This window comes from Homarus americanus, unplaced genomic scaffold, assembly GCF_018991925.1.
Source record: "Homarus americanus isolate GMGI-L3 unplaced genomic scaffold, GMGI_Hamer_2.0 scaffold37032, whole genome shotgun sequence".
NCBI classification, from domain to species: domain Eukaryota; kingdom Metazoa; phylum Arthropoda; class Malacostraca; order Decapoda; family Nephropidae; genus Homarus; species Homarus americanus.
This window is the reverse complement of record NW_024731852.1, coordinates 2313586-2332614: the sequence shown is the minus strand read 5'-3', so window position 1 is coordinate 2332614 and position 19029 is coordinate 2313586. Positions and strand designations below refer to the sequence as shown.

General features: G+C 43.5%; 1 protein-coding gene across 1 annotated transcript in view; it reads left to right on the top strand.

Moving 5' to 3' along the window:
- Nucleotides 1-4570, top strand: part of LOC121867852 (acidic proline-rich protein PRP33-like) — a 28451-nt gene extending 23881 nt beyond the window's left edge. Inside the window, exon 2 of the mRNA XM_042367976.1 lies at nt 4051-4570. Coding sequence (XP_042223910.1) covers nt 4051-4570 — 520 coding nt within the window. The remainder of the gene's footprint in view (nt 1-4050) is intronic.
- Nucleotides 4571-19029: the final 14459 nt, after the last annotated feature.

The window sequence follows — 19029 nt, the reverse complement described above, 5'->3', positions numbered from 1 at the left end:
GTACACAAATCCTGTTTTATCAGGTCGCCGTCCACCACCCTATTTCACATCACTCCAAGAACTGAAGAAAAAACTATTTGGAGAGAATAGCTGTATGTTTTGTCATAGTGTGTGTGTGTGCTTACTTCAAGAAAGTTCATGTTGTCCAAGACACCATCCTCGCCGTGGGGGTAGAAGGTGGGAGGAGATGGAGCGCTGAATGTTGGTGTTGTTCGTCAAGCAACTTTAAGTTTACGCCACAGTGCATAAATAAGTCTCCATGTAATGAGTTTGTCGGTGGAAACTGGTAAGAAAAACAAAGTCAGTCTTGTTGTAATTAGCACTTAGGTCAACACCATCTTCCGGGTCAACAATACAAACTCAAACAAAGGAGTCTGATAATAGCTGAGACATAAACATAAACATTACCAGCAACTTTTACTGAGTCGCTGATAAAACATAGCGTCCAACAACACTATCTACAACACTAACAAAGAAACTATAAAACAAAAAGTTCACTCACTCACGAAACACACACACACACACACACACACACACAAACACACACACACAAACTTCATAATGACACAACTTTGAACTTAAACATTGTATGAGGCTCTAATGTGCGTCACTTCCCTCTAACTTGGTGTAAAAGAAGACAGTAATACCGGCCCTACACTCTACCGCTTTCACTTGCTTAGACACCTATTTACTGTACGGCTGGGTAGACTTCAGGTAGCGAACCAGCAACTATTAGGGCAAGAAACGAGAGATATATCCGCTTTACCACCGCACCCCAACGACCAGAAAGACAACATTATAACGAACGCTACATCTCTTCTACATCATCCAGGAATTTATGTAGCGAAATCTTACGATACAAATTACGTTATAAACTCAAATTGTAACATATAAAAAAAACGAAGGAACTTAAACGAAGTCATTTGTTTTGTCTTTCTGGAGGGACAGTACACAGGTAATAAGAGTGTCACGCCTCACACCTGCTGAAGCAATATTGCGTTATCTCACCTGCTGTTGCTTCATCGCCTGACGCAGTTATTAGTACCCTTGTCTTTGTAGTGTTTGTTATACATATCACGACTTTAGTCTGTTATAATTTAACTGTGAAAACTTTATACAAGATGGACATTTTTTTTTTAAATGACTGATCGATGACGAATAAATTGTGTGGTGTGGTGATGGTGTGGTGGTGGTGATGGTGATGGTCGTGGTAGTGGTGGTGAATGAAGAGTGATAGTGATGGTTGTGGTGATGGTGGTGGTAGTGGTAGTGGTGGTAAATGAAGAGTGATAGTGATGGTGGTGGTAGTGGTGGTGAATGAAGAGTGATAGTGATGGTGATGGTGGTGGTGGTGGTGATGGTAGTGGTGGTGAATGAAGAGTGATAGTGATGGTGATGGTGGTGGTGTGGTAGTGTTAGTGGTGGTGAATGAAGAGTGATAATGATGGTTGTGGTGATGTGGTGAATGCTGTTGGTAGTGGTAGTGGTGGTGAATGAAGAGTGATAGTGATGGTTGTGGTGATGGTGATGCTGTTGGTAGTGGTAGTGGTGGTGAATGAAGTGATAGTGATGGATGTGGTGATATGGTGATGGTGGTGGTAATTAGTAGTGGTGAGTGAATGAAGAGTGATAGTGATAAAGTGGTGGCAGGTGGTAGTGGTGGTGAAGAGTGATAGTGATGGTTGTGGTGATGGTGGTGCTGTTGGTAGTGGTAGTGGTGGTGAATGAAGAGTGATAGTGATGGATGTGGTGATGGTGATGGTGGTGGTAGTGGTAGTGGTGGTGAATGAAGAGTGATAGTGATGGTTGTGGTGATGGTGGTGCTGTTGGTAGTGGTAGTGGTGGTGAATGAAGAGTGATAGTAATGGATGTGGTGATGGTGGTGCTGGTGATGGTGGCGGGGTGAGGCAGCTCCTATAGTTGTCTCACTACAGGAAGAAGGCATGTCCTTCAGAGTTATAGAACCTCGCCCCTGCCCACCACCACCACCACACACCTGCCCCACCACCACCACACACCCGCCTACCACCACCACACACCACCACCACACCACCACCACCACACACACCCGCCTACCACCACCACACACACCACCACCACCACACACACACCTACCCACCACCACACACCCGCCTACCACCACCACCACACACCCGCCTATCACCACCACCACCACACACCACCACCACCACCACCACCACCACACACCCGCCCACCACCACCACCACACACCACCACCACCACCACACCCCACCACACCCACCACCCCACCACCACCACACCACCACCACCATCACCACCACCACACCACACCATCACCACCACCACACACCCCCCCACCACCACCTACCATCACACACACTCACCACCACCACACCCGCCTACCACCACACTGCCTACCACCACCACACACACCCACCTATCACCACCACCACACACCCACCCCACCACCACACACACCACACACTACCACCACCACCACCCTACCACCACACCACACCACACCGCCTACCACCACCACACCACACACCCACTACCACACCACCACCACACACCCACCACCACCACCACACCCGCCTACCACCACACACCCCCTACCACCACGCCTACCACACCACCACCACACACCCCGCCTTCCACCACCACCACCACACCCCCACCACCACACACCACCACCACCACCACCCACACACCACCACCACCACCACCACACACCACCACACACACCACACCCACCACCACACACACCCACCACACCACCCACACACCCACCACACCACACACCACCACACACCACCACCACACCCACCACACACCCACCACACCACACCCACACACCCACCACCCACCACACACCACCACACCACCACACACACCACCCACCTACCACACACCCGCCTACCACCACCACACACCTGCCTACCACCACCACACACCCGCCTACCACCACCACCACACACCCGCCCACCACCACCACCACCTACCACACACACCACCTACCACCACACACCACACCACCACACACCACCACCACCACCACCACACCCCGTCCACCACCACCACTACACACCTGCCCACCACCACACACACACCCACCACACCACCACCGCACCATCCACCACCACACCCGCCTACCAACACCACCACACACCTGCCCACCACCACACCACCTGCCTACCACCACCACACACCCTGCCTACCACCACCACCACACACCCGCCCACCACCACACATCCGCCCACCACCACACATCCGCCCCACCACCACACATCCGCCCACCACCACACACCCGCCCACCACCACCACCACCACACACCCGCCCAGACAGACATAGAAACAAATATTATTAGGTGAGTTAGAGACGGAAACAGTCACTGATCACTTAGATAATCCTGGTGGCCTCGCACGTAATAAATCCCGCGGTTAATCCAATATTTTGTTGGATTTTCAATGATAAAGTATTGAGTGTGGCAGTAGAGGAAAACCCGAAGGGAGGAGGAGGAAGCAAAAGGGAGGAGAAGGAGTGGATAGGAAGAAGCAGGGAGGAAGAGGAGGAGGTGAAGAGGAGGAGGAAGAGGAAGCAGCGAGGGTTAAGAGTAAGCTGCAGGGAGGAGGAGGAGGAGGCAAGGACGAGGAGGAAGAGGAAGTAGGGAGGTGAAATAGGAAGAAGCGAGAAGGAAGAGGAAACAGGAGGAGAAAGAAAGATTGAGGAAGAGGAAACAGGGATGAGGAGGAGGAGGAAGCAGGGGAGAGAAAGAAGAAGCAGCGAGAAGGAACAGGAGGGAGGAGGGTGAGGAGGAGTGGATAGGAAGAAACAGGAAGGAAGAGAAAGGAGAGAGCAGGCATGGAAGAAGGGAGGATAACCACATTAACATTCCTTTGATGTTGTACAAGGTTTCAACAGTATCTTATAGCGTGGTGTGGTATTTCTTCCCCGTTTATAAAGCTTCCGAGTAAAGCAGTATCGCTGGCTCCTTCGTGTCTCTAAATGGTAGTGAAGGAAGGAAGTATTGCAGAAGGCAACCCCGAAGGAAGTATTGCATAAGGCAGCCCCGAAGGAAGTATTGCAGAAGGCAACCCCGAAGGAAGTATTGCAGAAGGCAGCCCCGAAGGAAGTATTGCAGAAGGCAGCCCCGAAGGAAATATTGCAGAAGGCAGCCCCGAAGGAAGTATTGCAGAAGGCAGCCCCGAAGGAAGTATTGAAGAAGGCAGCCCCGAAGGAAGTATTGCAGAAGGCAGCCCCGAAGGAAGTATTGCAAAAGGCAACCCCGAAGGAAGTATTGCAGAAGGCAACCCCGAAGGAAGTATTGCAGAAGGCAACCACGAAGGAAGTATTGCAAAGACAGCTCCGAAGGAAGTATTGCAAAGACAGCTCCGAAGGAAGTATTGCAGAAGGCAACCACGAAGGAAGTATTGCAAAGACAGCTCCAAAGGAAGTATTGCAGAAGGCAGCCCCGAAGGAAGTATTGCAGAAGGCAGCCCCGAAGGAAGTATTGCAGAAGGCAACCCCGAAGGAAGTATTGCAGAAGGCAACCACGAAGGAAGTATTGCAAAAGACAGCCCCGTGTGATTATTTGGTGCAAAAAAAATATGAAAATTGTTGGTAAAATTGATTTTTTTTTAAGAATTTGCCAACAATTTCTCAACAGCGAAACAATGAGAATAAACATATCTAACTTGATGAGAATAGCGGTTAGCATTAACATATTTACAAGGAAAAGATGAACAAAATTTACTTAGATATTATTTGTATCTTTGGTTAGTTTAGGTTAGTTTATGTTAGGTCTAAGTTAGGTTAGGCTAGGTTAGGTTAGGCTAGGTTAGGTTAGGCTAGGTTAGGTTAGGCTAGGCTAGGTTAGGTTAGGCTAGGCTAGGCTAGGCTAGGTTAGGTTAGGTTAGGTTAGTTTAGTTTAGTTTAGTTTAGGTTAGGTGACACAAAAGGTTAGGTGCCGTTCCAAGTTGTACTGACCCCAGGAAAGGAACGAACAGTACATACCTTTATAATGTGTGAACCATGAAGGTATAATTATTCAGGTTATGTCAGGTGAGGAGAGTACAGTCATGAGCCGCCCAGACGCGTGTCACCATAACATTACAATATGTATTACACCTGGATGTTATAAGGTACGGTTCATTACCTTGTAATTATTACTCGAATCACGGCGAGGAATACACGCCATGACAGGAGTATTAATCCACGACTTATGAAGAATATAATTAAGGGAGGGAGGGTGAAAAAGGTGTTATTTTAGGTAGATGGTAGATTGATATTAAGATAAGTATGCTATGGCAGGTCTCTCTCTCTCTCTCTCTCTCTCTCTCTCTCTCTCTCTCTCTCTCTCTCTCTCTCTCTCTCTCTCTCCTGTCATGAGTAGTTTATATTGAATCTACCTCAGTTCTAAAGGCGTCATATCAAGGACAAAAATAATACCCACAAAAATAACATAACGCCTATATTCTTTACGTGTTAACATTGAGTGATACATACTCCGTTTAATGGGTAGTCTTATTTGAATTAAAATGGGGAAATAAATAGAAGGATCCAATTTATTACACGCATAGATAATTTTTTTCGTAGTTATGTGTCTATTAATTGGTATATTGTTAATTGTTTGCCCTATTTCAATCCATACCAGTATATATAAGGCATATATAAATTCACGAATCCATGGGAAAAGCATATACGTTTGTGTGTGTGTGTGTGTGTGTGTGTGTGTGTGTGTGTAATAATAGGCATACATTACATTAATTATTTCACCCTATTTCAAATAAAATCAAGTAAATAATGTCATATAATTTTCACAAACATATACTCGTATTTTAGTCATTTCATTGTCAACTACAACCATTTACCAAAACAAACAAACATCTATGATAAGTATATTAAGCTGTTGATGATGGTCATAATAAAAGGTAAAATGTTGTGATGTAAAAATTGATTAATAAATTGATGAGCATCTGGATTTTCACAGTTCTGGAAAAAACCTGCCTTTTTATCTAAGTCATTTAGTGTTACCTTAATACTGCTACAGGTACAGCTACAGGTATAAATTCAGGTACAGGTATACAGGTAGAGAAATTATATTAGTATTCGTCATTACATCCTATATATATAATTAAATTTCCCTCTACTGATGAATTAAAATTGATCATTTAAGTGAGTCACCTGAATATTAATGTACCTGTCACCCTGTTTTATTTATAGCACTTCATTAATTAGTGTTTGAAACCTCCATAGACGACGAAGTTTCATAATAGATTATATTTTAGATAATAACATTCAATTGGTAATTAATGAGGTCTTCTTCATGACTATTGGACGAGTGGTATATAGGTACCACCCAATCACAGGCTTCCTTTTTTCCCATTGGTGAGGAGTTACAGCCAGTCATCTATCAACGGACCTAGAAAGATAATTTATGTGTCATCCAGCAACTATGTCATCCAGTTACCTAACCTTTAAGTCATCCAGGTACTCTTATTTATATCATCCGGCGACCCTATCTTATTTCATCTAAAAGAAACTAATTATATCTATCAACGAGTATTTACCAACTGCACACATCTACACTAAGGATAATAAAAACACGTGAGGAGTCGCAGGCGAGAATACGTATTACTTGAGTTAATATGCGTGAAGACCAATATTTCAATAACAAATTCGAGAGAGAAGATATATGGGGGTGGCCGAGTGACCCATAAACAACCCGGAGGTGTAAACACACATCTTAGTAAATCTAACTGATATTGATGACCCAGAATTGTGTCTGTGTTTGAGTAAGGAAATAAATCTACTTGATATATGGTGTTGGCAATGGCCGCATACTGTTATTTTCTTACCTTTCTTATCGGGTTATGTATCATACGGAGTAAGTGTTGCTGCTTTTATATCCACATTGACTACTAAATTCAAAGGGAGATTTCTCTTGGGATGTTCACCTCTTTTGTGTTGAACTTAGCTGGGAACTATAGCAAGGAACTGTGTGAAGTTTATGCCTGGAGGTGTTGAGTTGAGATGGTATATTTAAACATTTAATATAGGATCAACCAAGAGGTACAGTAGAGGTGTTCGCGGTTGTGTTTATCGCGTGTGATCGTACGTCTGGTGGCACCGTGTAGGTGAGGAGAGGAGAGGAGGGAAATTGGCTTCAAAGGATCAGTCAATCAGTCAGGGAAAAGCTTTCATACGAACAGTAATAAATAGGTTTGTGTCTTTTACATATAAAATGAAATCGGCAATTTATTTGTTCAATGGATTTTCAAATATTTTCTGGAATTTATTGTATGATATTGGCAGCCGTGTCAACAAGGGCGTTTGTACCCCCCAAGAGAGTGTTCTGACGCGTGAATATCCTCGTGAAAATATTATACATATATTGCTTTGGAGGCGGTCACTCACCCCCTGCACCGCGCTGTCAACACTGTGCCTCTGACTCTTCCACCTCTGAACACTGAGCGCCTCCAGCCACCTTCTCAACGCGACTTAAAAGCGTCACTTTATGTTGACGGGGTAAACAAAATATTTCAAATCATGACACAATCTCTAAACTGTTTGTGCTTTGAAGACTATTATAATAGTGAATCACGAAGAAATATTTATAACTGGTGAAATATATCTCCTGGATTAAGTGAGCCCCTTTGTTCAGGCGGTGCAGATACAGCACACTGCACACACACCCCACAAGGTGACCGAGAAACAATAGATACAGTTCAGACTTATGAAAAAATTCTGTCATTATTAACAAGCCTCATACACAACATACTGTACACCATACTCATCATACACTATACACATCACACACCATACACAACATACACATCATACACCATACATAACATGCATCATACATAATAGACAGCAGACATCATACATAATACACAACATATACGTGTAAAAATATACGAGTATACAATGGAAGTACAAACATCGTTTTTACCGAAACTACTGCTTGTTACGTGACTGGTATAGTTCACCCACCCAACTGCTCTCTCTCTCTCTCTCTCTCTCTCTCACCAGGAGTATGCGGGTCCATCCATTCAACCTTCCCTCCCTCCAAGTGTCGGTGGCAACGTGTGGCAGATGGCAGGTTGCCATTCAGGGGTCTCCGTGTTATTGTGTGAAAGGAGAGAGTTGGTGAAGTTAGGACGCTGCGCTATGTTTGTTGTCTACGTTAGGTATACTACATTGGTCTCGCGCGCGCGCGTGTGTGTGTGTGTGTGTGTGTGTGTGTGTGTGTGTGTGTGTGTGTGTGTGTGTGTGTGTGTGTGTGTGTGTGTGTGTGTGTGTGTGTGTGTGTGTGTGTGTGTGTGTGTGTGTGTGTGTGTGTGTGTGTGTGTGTGTGTGTGTGTGTGTGTGTGTGTGTGTGTGTGTGTGTGTGTGTGTGTGTGTGTGTGTGTGTGTGTGTGTGTGTGTGTGTGTGTGTGTGTGTGTGTGTGTGTGTGTGTGTGTGTGTGTGTGTGTGTGTGTGTGTGTGTGTGTGTGTGTGTGTGTGTGTGTGTGTGTGTGTGTGTGTGTGTGTGTGTGTGTGTGTGTGTGTGTGTGTGTGTGTGTGTGTGTGTGTGTGTGTGTGTGTGTGTGTGTGTGTGTGTTCCTTCATTGAGATCAAGATGATGTATCCTCAGTTCCTCATACTCAAGGTATCTATCACCACAGATATAAACAAACACTCACCTCACAGCACCTCACAGCACCTCACAGCACCTCAACTGTTAAAACACAAACCTTTCTTTCCTCAAGGATTCTCAGGTATTTAAATCAGGTCTGTCCACCCCCTTACAAGAGAAGGGTATCGCCTCCTTGGGGAAATCATAGGGAATGGAGAGCTCAAGATAGTGTGAAAATAAACAAATATTTTGCATAGTTTCTACTCTCTCACTGGAGGAGAAACACTGAAAAAGTCTGGGGACGAACTGATGATGTAGGGGCCAGTGGTAATGAAGGAAGGGCAGTGGTAATGGAGGAGGGACAGTGGTAATGAAAGAGGGACAGTGGTAATGAAAGAGGGACAGTGTACAAAGGCAGAACATACCATACAAAAGACTCACATCAAACAACGATGACGCTAAATGGATAAATAATTACTTAAAGAACATTATTGATCAAAGGAAGGCTATAGGTAGGAGGATAAATCGTGGCGAAATTTACCTCCGGGATTATTACAAGATATTGGCCGGTAGGGTTAAGACCAAGATAAGGAAAGCAAAGAGGAATAATGAGCTGAGGATAGCAAAGGAGGCGAAGACAAACCCCAAGGGATTCTATCAAATGTATCAAACTAAAACACGAGAAAAGAGTTGGCCAATACAGTCAGATACCGGCGAGCTAACTGATAACGATGGAGAAATGAGCAATAATCTGAATAAATATTTTTCAACAGTTTTCACCACCGATAATTTAAACATGATAACCGGGGCACCGACTCTATTCAGAGATAGTGAAGAAAACAAATTAAGCGAGATAGTAGTGACTAGTAACGATGTTAGTAAGCAAATAGACAAACTAAAGCCTAATAAGTCACCTGGTCCCGATGAGATATTTGCCAGAGTATTAAAGGAATGTAAGGAAGAGCTTAGTATGCCCTTAGCAAAGTTGTTTAAAATGTCCTTAAAAACAGATGTAGTACCAGAATCCTGGAGGATAGCGAATGTAATACAGATTTTCACGAAGGGGGATAGATCACTATCCTCTAACTACCATCCAATCAGTCTAACATCAATTGTAGGCAAATTACTGGAAGCAATCATTTCAAACTCTATTCGAAACCACCTGGAGAAGCACAAATTGATCAAGGATTCCCAGCATGGCTTCACAAGCGGGCGTTCATGTCTAACTAATCTATTAACATTCTTTTCATCAGTTTTCGAATCGGTGGACGAGGGGCACAATTATGATGTGGTATATCTCGACTTTAGCAAAACCTTCGACAGAGTCCCCCACGAAAGACTAATAAGAAAGGTAGAAGCACATGGCATTAAAGGTAATATTCTAAAATGGATTAGGGCGTGGTTACAGGACAGGAAACAGCGAGTGAGCATTAATGGCACTAAATTCCATTGGAGCAACGTCACTAGTGGAGTTCCCCAAGGCTCGGTACTTGGACCATTATTATTTATTATATACATAAACGACATAGATATCGGCATAGACAGCAACATAAGTAAATTTGCTGATGACACTAAAATAGGACGTGTAATTAAATCTGACGAGGACTCCGCAAAACTACAGGAAGATCTAATCAAATTTTTCGAATGGTCTGAAAAATGGCAGATGAAATTCAATGTGGACAAATGTAAAGTACTCATTATTGGAGATGTAAACAGGGAAACCAGTTACCCGATGAACAACGATGCCATTGTGAAATCCGACTGCGAGAGAGATTTAGGAGTAATGATAAGTAGGAATCTTAAACCAAGTAAATATCGTGTTTTTGCTCGTAATAAGGTTCATAAAGTACTTGGGTTCATACAAAGGAGTGTTAGTTACAAGACTAGCGAAGTCATCTTAAGATTATATCTTGCGCTTATGGGACCTCACCTGGATTACGCAGTTCAGTTCTGGTCACCGTATTACAGAATGGATATAGAATCCTTGGAAAGAATTCAGAGGAGAATGGCAAGACTAATCCCGGGCATTAGGAACCTTGAGTACAGAGACAGGTTAAAGCATCTCAATTTGCACTCCCTCGAGAGACGTAGAGCGAGGGGCGACATGACAGAGGTGTATAAATGGAAGTCAGGGCTAAGCAAAGGGGACATTACAAAGGTACTTAAATTATCCAACCAGGAGGGAACTCGTAACAATGGTTTTAAATTAGACAGATTTAGATTTAGGCGCGAAATAGGTAAACACTGGTTTGGAAACAGAGTAGTGCATGAATGGAACAAGTTACCAAATATCATCATTAACTCGAATACGCTGGATAGCTTCAAACATAGGTTGGATGTTTATATGAGCAATAGGGGTTGGGTTTAAATGGGACTGCCCAGTATGGACCAATAGGCCCGCTGCAGTTTCCTCCATTCTTATGTTCTTATGTACTCTCTCAATGGAGGAGAAACACTGAAAAAGTCTGGGGACGAACTGATGATGTAGGGGCCACTGGCAATGAAGGAGGGGCAGTGGTAATGAAGGAGGGGCAGTGGTAATGAAGGAGGGCCAGTGGTAATGAAGGAGGGACAGTGGTAATGAAGGAGGGGCAGTGGGCATGAAGGAGGGGCAGTGGTAATGGAGGAGGGGCAGTGGTAAGGAAGGAGGCCGTAATGAAGGAGGGACAGGTAATGAAGGAGGCCAGTGGTAAAGGAGGGACAGGGTAATGAAGGAGGGCACAGTGGTAATGAAGGGAGGGGCAGTGGTAACAGTGGTAATGAAGGAGGGGCAGTGGTAATGAAGGAGGGGCAGTGGTAATGAAGGAGGGACAGTGGTAATGAAGGAGGGGCAGTGGTAATGAAGGAGGGGCAGTGGTAATGAAGGAGGGGCAGTGGTAATGAAGGAGGGGCAGTGGTAATGAAGGAGGGGCAGTGGTAATGAAGGAGGGCCAGTGGTAATGAAGGAGGGACAGTGGTAATGAAGGAGGGGCAGTGGTAATGAAGGAGGGGCAGTGGTAATGAAGGAGGGGCAGGTAATGAAGGAAGGGCAGTGGTAATGAAGGAGGGGCAGTGGTAATGAGGGAGGGTAATGGAGGAGCAGTGGTAATGGAGGAGGGGCAGGGGTGGTAATGGAGGAGGGGCAGTGGTAATGAAGGAGGGGCAGTGGTAATGAAGGAGGGGCAGTGGTAATGAAGGAGGGGCAGTGGTAATGAAGGAGGGGCAGTGGTAATGAAGGAGGGGCAGTGGTAATGAAGGAGGGACAGTGGTAATGAAGGAGGGGCAGTGGTAATGAAGGAGGGGCAGTGGTAATGAAGGAGGGGCAGTGGTAATGAAGGAGGGCCAGTGGTAATGAAGGAGGGACAGTGGTGATGAAGGAAGGGCAGTGGTAATGAAGGAGGGACAGTGGTAATGAAGGAGGGGCAGTGGTAATGAAGGAGGGACAGTGGTAATGAAGGAAGGGCAGTGGTAATGAAGGAGGGGCAGTGGTAATGAAGGAGGGGCAGTGGTAATGAAGGAGGGACAGTGGTAATGAAGGAGGGACAATGGTAATGGAGGGGAATGGCACTGAAAATTTAAGAGAAGAACTGAAAATAACTTTAAAGGTGTATTTTTTATGTTTCTAAAACCTAACCTAACCTAACCTAATCTAACGTTTTCGGGGGTAAGCGTTGACTTTACACCTTGGCCAAGTTGCCGGTTAGGAATTTCGAGGCTATCAGTCTGCATAGTTTTTATGTGGCGTGGAGTGTACTTAAATTTTCATCTTTTATGGGAATAAATCCATCACTCCTACACGCAAACTTACCGTTATGTCAAGTTCTGAATATCCAAGAATCAATACTTCTTTGGTGGAAGGTAAGCGGAGGAGGGGAGGAGGGAGAACTCGCTCAATCTCAGTCTGTTTTGGTTGGGTGTGCCTGGTTGGTTCCCATGATTGAAACATAAACATGTCGCCACGCTCAGGTGTTGAAACACAAACAACTCCCACCTACAGGTGTTGGAACCCAAATAGCATCATTGGATATTTTTCCTGAGGAAGCTGTGTTGGTTCACCTTGGTTGACTCACGTGTGAGGTCGTCACCACGTCCTGCTGCCATAATATGAAAGTGGCCAAAAAGGATGAGAGTTGCTTCAGTCAACACACACACACGGGGAGAGTAGGAGCAGGAGAAACGTATGTATTAGGTAGGAGGAAGAACCAATACTCGATCAATAAATAGAAAAAAATAGGAATCTGGAATGCCAGGCTTGAGTTGGGGTCAGGACAGAAGAGCAAATAGTGTGTGAGTGACTGAGGAAAGAACAACAAGGCCAGGACGCTCCAACATACACATTAGTTATTCTTTTATTTTCGTATAATTTCGCTATTTTTACAGGCTGTGGGTCTTAGCATCAATAATTATAGTTCTTCCACACAGTCCGAAGTAGCTTACCGAGTAGCCGATAATATAATTTTATGATTTATATACACTTTGTTTTAATGTCTCCCACCGGCCATAGTCTGTCCCAACTGCCCGGGGTGATTAAACATATTTCACTCTCATAGTCTCCACAGCAGTCAACTCATATAAGGTAAATTATAGTCAGTATTTCCTGTATTTAACAATCTTATTATTTTTAAACAATGTATTTCGACGTAATAACATTATTTCTAATTTTGCCTCACACCGCAATATCAGTGTGCTAGGAATTTGTCCCCTGCACAAAAAATGTTTCAGCGTCGAGTAATATTGATATTTACAGTAATGTCTTCCAGAGCATAATAGTCGGCCTCGGTGCAGCTCGACCAACACCCGCGTCCCTCAGTAATATTAATAATTGTCAGCGGCGTGAGTGGCCACTTAGCGACAGCTGTTAGCGTAAGCAGGGAGTGTAGTGAGAACCACTTGCCCGCTGTATTACACCTAACTGCCTATTATCTCCTATTATGACGCTATTAATTAAGAGTTATGAAAGATCTCTTAACCGTGAGGGCGCTAAAGGACACCATCCAGGCAGTGTGTTCTCTATAAACGACCGTTGTGCTCTTTAGGAATATTTTTTTCTTTATACATTATTTAATTAGTAATATATATATATATATATATATATATATATATATATATATATATATATATATATATATATATATATATATATATATATATATATATTGATAAAATCACACGGGAAAAGGGAAACAACGGAGCACCTTAGCTTTCGTCTTTATTCAAGACATCTTCAGAGTTGTGATTTTATCAAGATTTATCTTATCCACGTTTTCATTGTGGATCTACATGATATATATATATATATATATATATCCATTAGCAACAGACGGCTCAGCTGTCCATGTAAAAAAAAAATTTTGTGGAGCGGACGTGTGTAAGACTCAAGATTAACTTTGTATCTCCTCGCCGTGTGAGGATCAGAGCAAAATAGAATCGGGGATGACGTACAGTACCTGTTATATTTTACCAATTGAAGTCTTACAGAGTAAAACAAACGTGACCGAGTGATGACCTGTGTTAAGATCCATTACAAAATCTGACTGAGATAATATTCTCTTTCGAAAGCCAGAGGTGTTATACCTGTATGTTCAGTTATATGCACGGTGGGCTGTCTTACCATTTTTTATTTTTTTTTTCGAAAGTAAAACTCCAACAACCAAAAACTCTCCGAAACAACAGTAAAAAATAATAATTACTGCCAGGGTGACACCTGGTGAGCGTTTAGCACAACACGACCCGGAGAACGCCAGCTGCCATCGGTGTGTAAATAAGTTAGCATTGCACTAGGTACACGCCGCCATGCATATAACCATTCCTATTGTTGTAATTTAGTGCATGATGTACATGCCGCCATGCCTATGACCATTGCAGCTGTTACAATTTAGTGCACAATACACACGCTGGAGTGAGTATTCCGATTGTTCTAATGTAGTGCGCTATATACTGTACCCACCCGCGAGTGTTTGCCATTCCTATTTAGACATTCATCTTCTCGAGGCTCCTACTAGCGTCTACCTTAAGATTTAAAGAAATAAGATTAGTGAAAGAGCTCAATACCTCGGTATATCCCTACTGTGGTGGCTAATATGGCAGGAACGGCTTGAACAACTGACAAATGGAGCAGAGCAACCCCAACCCAACCTCCCCACCCAACCTCCCCAACCTCAACCTCCCCCCAACCCAACCTCCCCCCTCCCCTCCCAACCTCCCCAACCCCCACCTCCTCCCCAACCTCCTCCCCCAACCAACCTCCCCCCAACCAACCTCCCCCAACCCACCTCCCCCAACCTCCCCCCCACCCAAAAAAAAATCGACATATTTAAGACAATAAAATGATACAACAAGAAAAACAAAACAACATATCCCCCAAAAACCTTAAAGATAAAAAGAAAATTCCCAAAAAGAGTTAAAAAATCGACCTTGATTCAATTTTTCACGAACAGTATGAAGAATTTGATGGTAAACCTACACTGTCTGGAGACATAACCAAGAGAGTTCACGAGTGGGGCCAACATCATCATCTTAAGGTAGTGAATTATTAGATTGACAAGACACACACACACCGTAGGCGAGAACCAGGTGGTGGATGTTGCTGAAAATGCGAAAAGGAATGAGGGAAAAAAGAGGTGGATTAGTTTTAGTCAGGTTGGTTTAAGTAAGGTTAGGTTAAATTTGGCTAGGTTAATTAAGGTTAATTTTGGTTAAGATTAGGTTTGGATAACTTAGGATGAGTTAGGTTATGTTTGATTAGGTTAAGTTGGCTTAAACTAGGCTAAATTAGACAGGGTTAAGTAAAGATTGGGTCCCAGGTCCGTGTCTGTATGTGTGTGTGGGGATTAGCGAGTCCTAGATTATTTATAGATTGTGTTACGAAGTTAATGATCAGGGAGATTAAGCTGTGGGAACACGCACATCTTCACGCAAGTCTACCCACACGCATTATATCACTTGATAACGAATCTACTATAACCGAACCCCGAACCCATAAACTCCGAAACCCGAACCCATCAACTATGAACTCCGAACCCCGAATCCCAAATCTTGAACCGCTAACCCTAAATCCTGGACTCTGAAATTGCCGATCCCTTTGCGGAAATTAGGTTAGGTTAGGTTAAGGCTTGGAGGTTTGAGCCTGGGTATTGTTAGGGTTCGTACGTAGAGCAACATTGACACACGGCAGTAGGACACAGTTATACAATATGTTTACAAAGACACAGACACACACTAGACCATACTCTGGCTTTAAATATACAGAATTTCACACACACACACACACACACACACACACACACACACACACACAATGAAATACAAAGGATATAAGGACTGAAACAACGAATCGATTAAACATTCTGAAAAATAAAATGTAGCTGGTTTTTATTTTGAGTTTTTTTAAAAGTTTTTATTGTTCAGATATTCATTTTTGAGGAAAGGTTTTTACTTTTTGTATATTTTGTGGCGGGAAAAAAAGTGAATCTGAGAGTTTCCACTGTATTATATTTTGCTCCCCCTTAGCGAGAACTCTTCCCTTGTCCATCACTTTTCTATGCTGTCGGATGGTTATTATGCATTGGTAATACAGCCGTGTACAGTATGCATGCAGGGCTTCCTTCATACTTGATCCTGGGAGTAATAATTCAACTCAGGTCATCACCCCAGGGACGACTGTCTGTCTTTGATAATTAAAAACTCTATGAAAAAAACAAATCCAGATTATTGTTTTAGTGACATGATGTATATGATTATAAATAAGTATATACAGTATATCATCAGCCTGTATCAATGTGAATTAGAAGGTGACTTTCCCAAAATGCTTGTATGATCTTCTGTTTTGAGACTACAGTGAGTATAGCAATTTTAAAAGCATAATTTCTGTAGGTTGTAAATTTTCTAATCAGTAAAATAATACCTTTTCTTTACCTTATCATTCAGGAATCTAATTTTTAGTAATCTTTATTTTACGTTCTTACTTGCCTCTTTCGCGTTAAGAAATATGTTTAGTTTGGTGTAAATACCATCATAAAGACTGAGCAATGATTACTTCCTCTCACTTGACATTTAAACGTGTTTCATCGTATTTCACTGATGTAAAAGTTTTATTTTTTTTTTCAATTTCTTACGTAGAAAGTTTAATTAACATGACCCTGACACACACACTACTGTCAGCATTTTAGTATTTAGATTATCGCTGAGCGGCCTAGATGTAGCTAGATTAGTATTATTAATGATAATATTAATATTTCTTAAGTTCCCCGAGCATTGAGGCATTTACTTCAGGTTATGTCGCTGAAAATAATTAAGACTATCTGTAAATATTATCTGTTTTATAACTGGTGTATTACCTGGACAACTATCACCTGTCTATATAATGACTTCTACACCATATTTATACTTTCATTGTGATTTGGAACAGTAAAGGAAGACAAGCTGAACAATATTCCGAGAAAGAGAATATTGTTCAGGTACATAAGAAAACTTTTTTTTTTTTTTACAGCCGAGAATTCTGACGGACAGCTAAGTCAAAGGCCTTCTCTAAAGCCTGCGTGTAGTCAAAGAACCTGCTGCTCTGAGAGAAAGAGTTGAGGGGGGAAGCTAGAGAAGGAAGAAAAATAATAATAATAATACCAGAGATGCTCCAACCCACAGAGATATGCTCACCGACACAAACTAATTTACAAGCAACAATCGTACATATATTAATGCAACTCACTTTTATTACACACACACACACACACACACACACACACACACACACACACACACACACACACACACACACACCACACATAATTCATTCCACAAATTCCATCACCTACTCCCGCTATCCTTCCCGAGCGTATCATTGTACAGTAGACTATCCATTTGAATTTATCGACAAGGCGACCCTATCAGCGATCCCTGCCTTCAGCTATATTGGCATCCAGTTGACGGGCATAAATAATCCTGTAAAATATGGTCCAGGATCATCCAGAACCCCTTGCTAGCGGTGTGTGTATGTTGTCTGCTTACTCTGACACATATTTCGATTCTGACGCCTCCTGTGAGCCGTATTTCCTAAGGAATTCGGAGCAGAACAACGTGATTCCCTAAAATAGAATCGTGGATGTGTTAATAATGCTTGGTGAGGTTATGTTAAAGCTGTAGCGGTCGTGTGGTGGATAATGTTTTAGACACATTAAGGTTGAAAACAGCTCCACTTTCTGCTAGGTGATATGCCATTGATTTATTGTTATTATTATTATTATTATTATTATTATTATTATTAGTAGTAGTAGTAGTAGTAGTAGTAGTAGTAGTAGTAGTAGTAGTAGTAGTAGTAGGCCCGGGCGGCGTGGGTGTGTTGGGGTGCCTTCCCAGATTTAAAGTGTTATTGGTGGGGATATACTCAGTTTATGGGAGCGAGAATTTCACAGTGTGTCGATGAACGTTGGATGTCACCTTGAGCATCATCGCCGACGGCTCGTCTCATTCCTTACGACTTTAAACGCAAATATTGCTCGTGTTCACCGGCGATCTTCAAGTAAGCCGGTGAGTGTTTGAATGGTGGGTGGCTGGAGTTGCCAAATGTCAGTGCCAGTGTCAGTGTCGATAGGCCTACCCTAGCAAGGGTGGCATCGCGACTCTCGCCCCTATGGGGCCAAGTGCCTCAATTAACGGCCATTCCATGTAATGTCGGCTGACCCAGTGAGTATATATAACTAATGTTACATCAGCGAGACCATAGAAACGGTGGCTATCTCTACCAAAGTGACATAATCAAGTGTTAGGTGTGACAATTCTTGCTCCCAGTGGATTATTTCTCATGGGTGGATTATCGCCCACATGGGGGGTGCCCGACACAACCACACGCGCGCGTAAGCCCTTACTACCCGGACATCGAAGGCCAGGCTGTCACCCCTGTGCCTCATACGCATAAGGTCTAGTTCCTTCGTCCGTATGGGCCCAATAGCAGAGGTCGGAGGCGGAAATATCTGTCGCCCGAGTTGCTGGGCACTATGCCTGGCAACAGTCTGTGCTGCGTCTGTGCTAGCCCGAACCAAAACTGCACAAATTGTCTTTGTGCGAGAAACAATCGATCATGTGTCGATTGCAGGAAGCTGGACCAGTGTCGGAACCCACGTGGCAGGGAGCCGACACAGGCGGCCACAGTGGATATCGCCGGGACCCAACCACCCGATGATATCCCAAATGATAGCAGTGAGTCTACTCAACCCGAAAATGTAGTACTAATAAATGCTGCTCCCTCAGTAGTAGGTGTCCAGGAGGAGAATGAGAGACTGCCGCCTCAGTGGAAAGGCATGTCGATGGAAAATGCAGGCGTATGGGTCAAAGAAACCTACTCGGAAATTGTCAAGTGGTCGCCCGCTAACTTATTTGAACCACCCAAGTGTGCGGCCACCAAAGAAATTATTCGGGAGATGACTCACTTCATGACTGATTACACTCAGGACC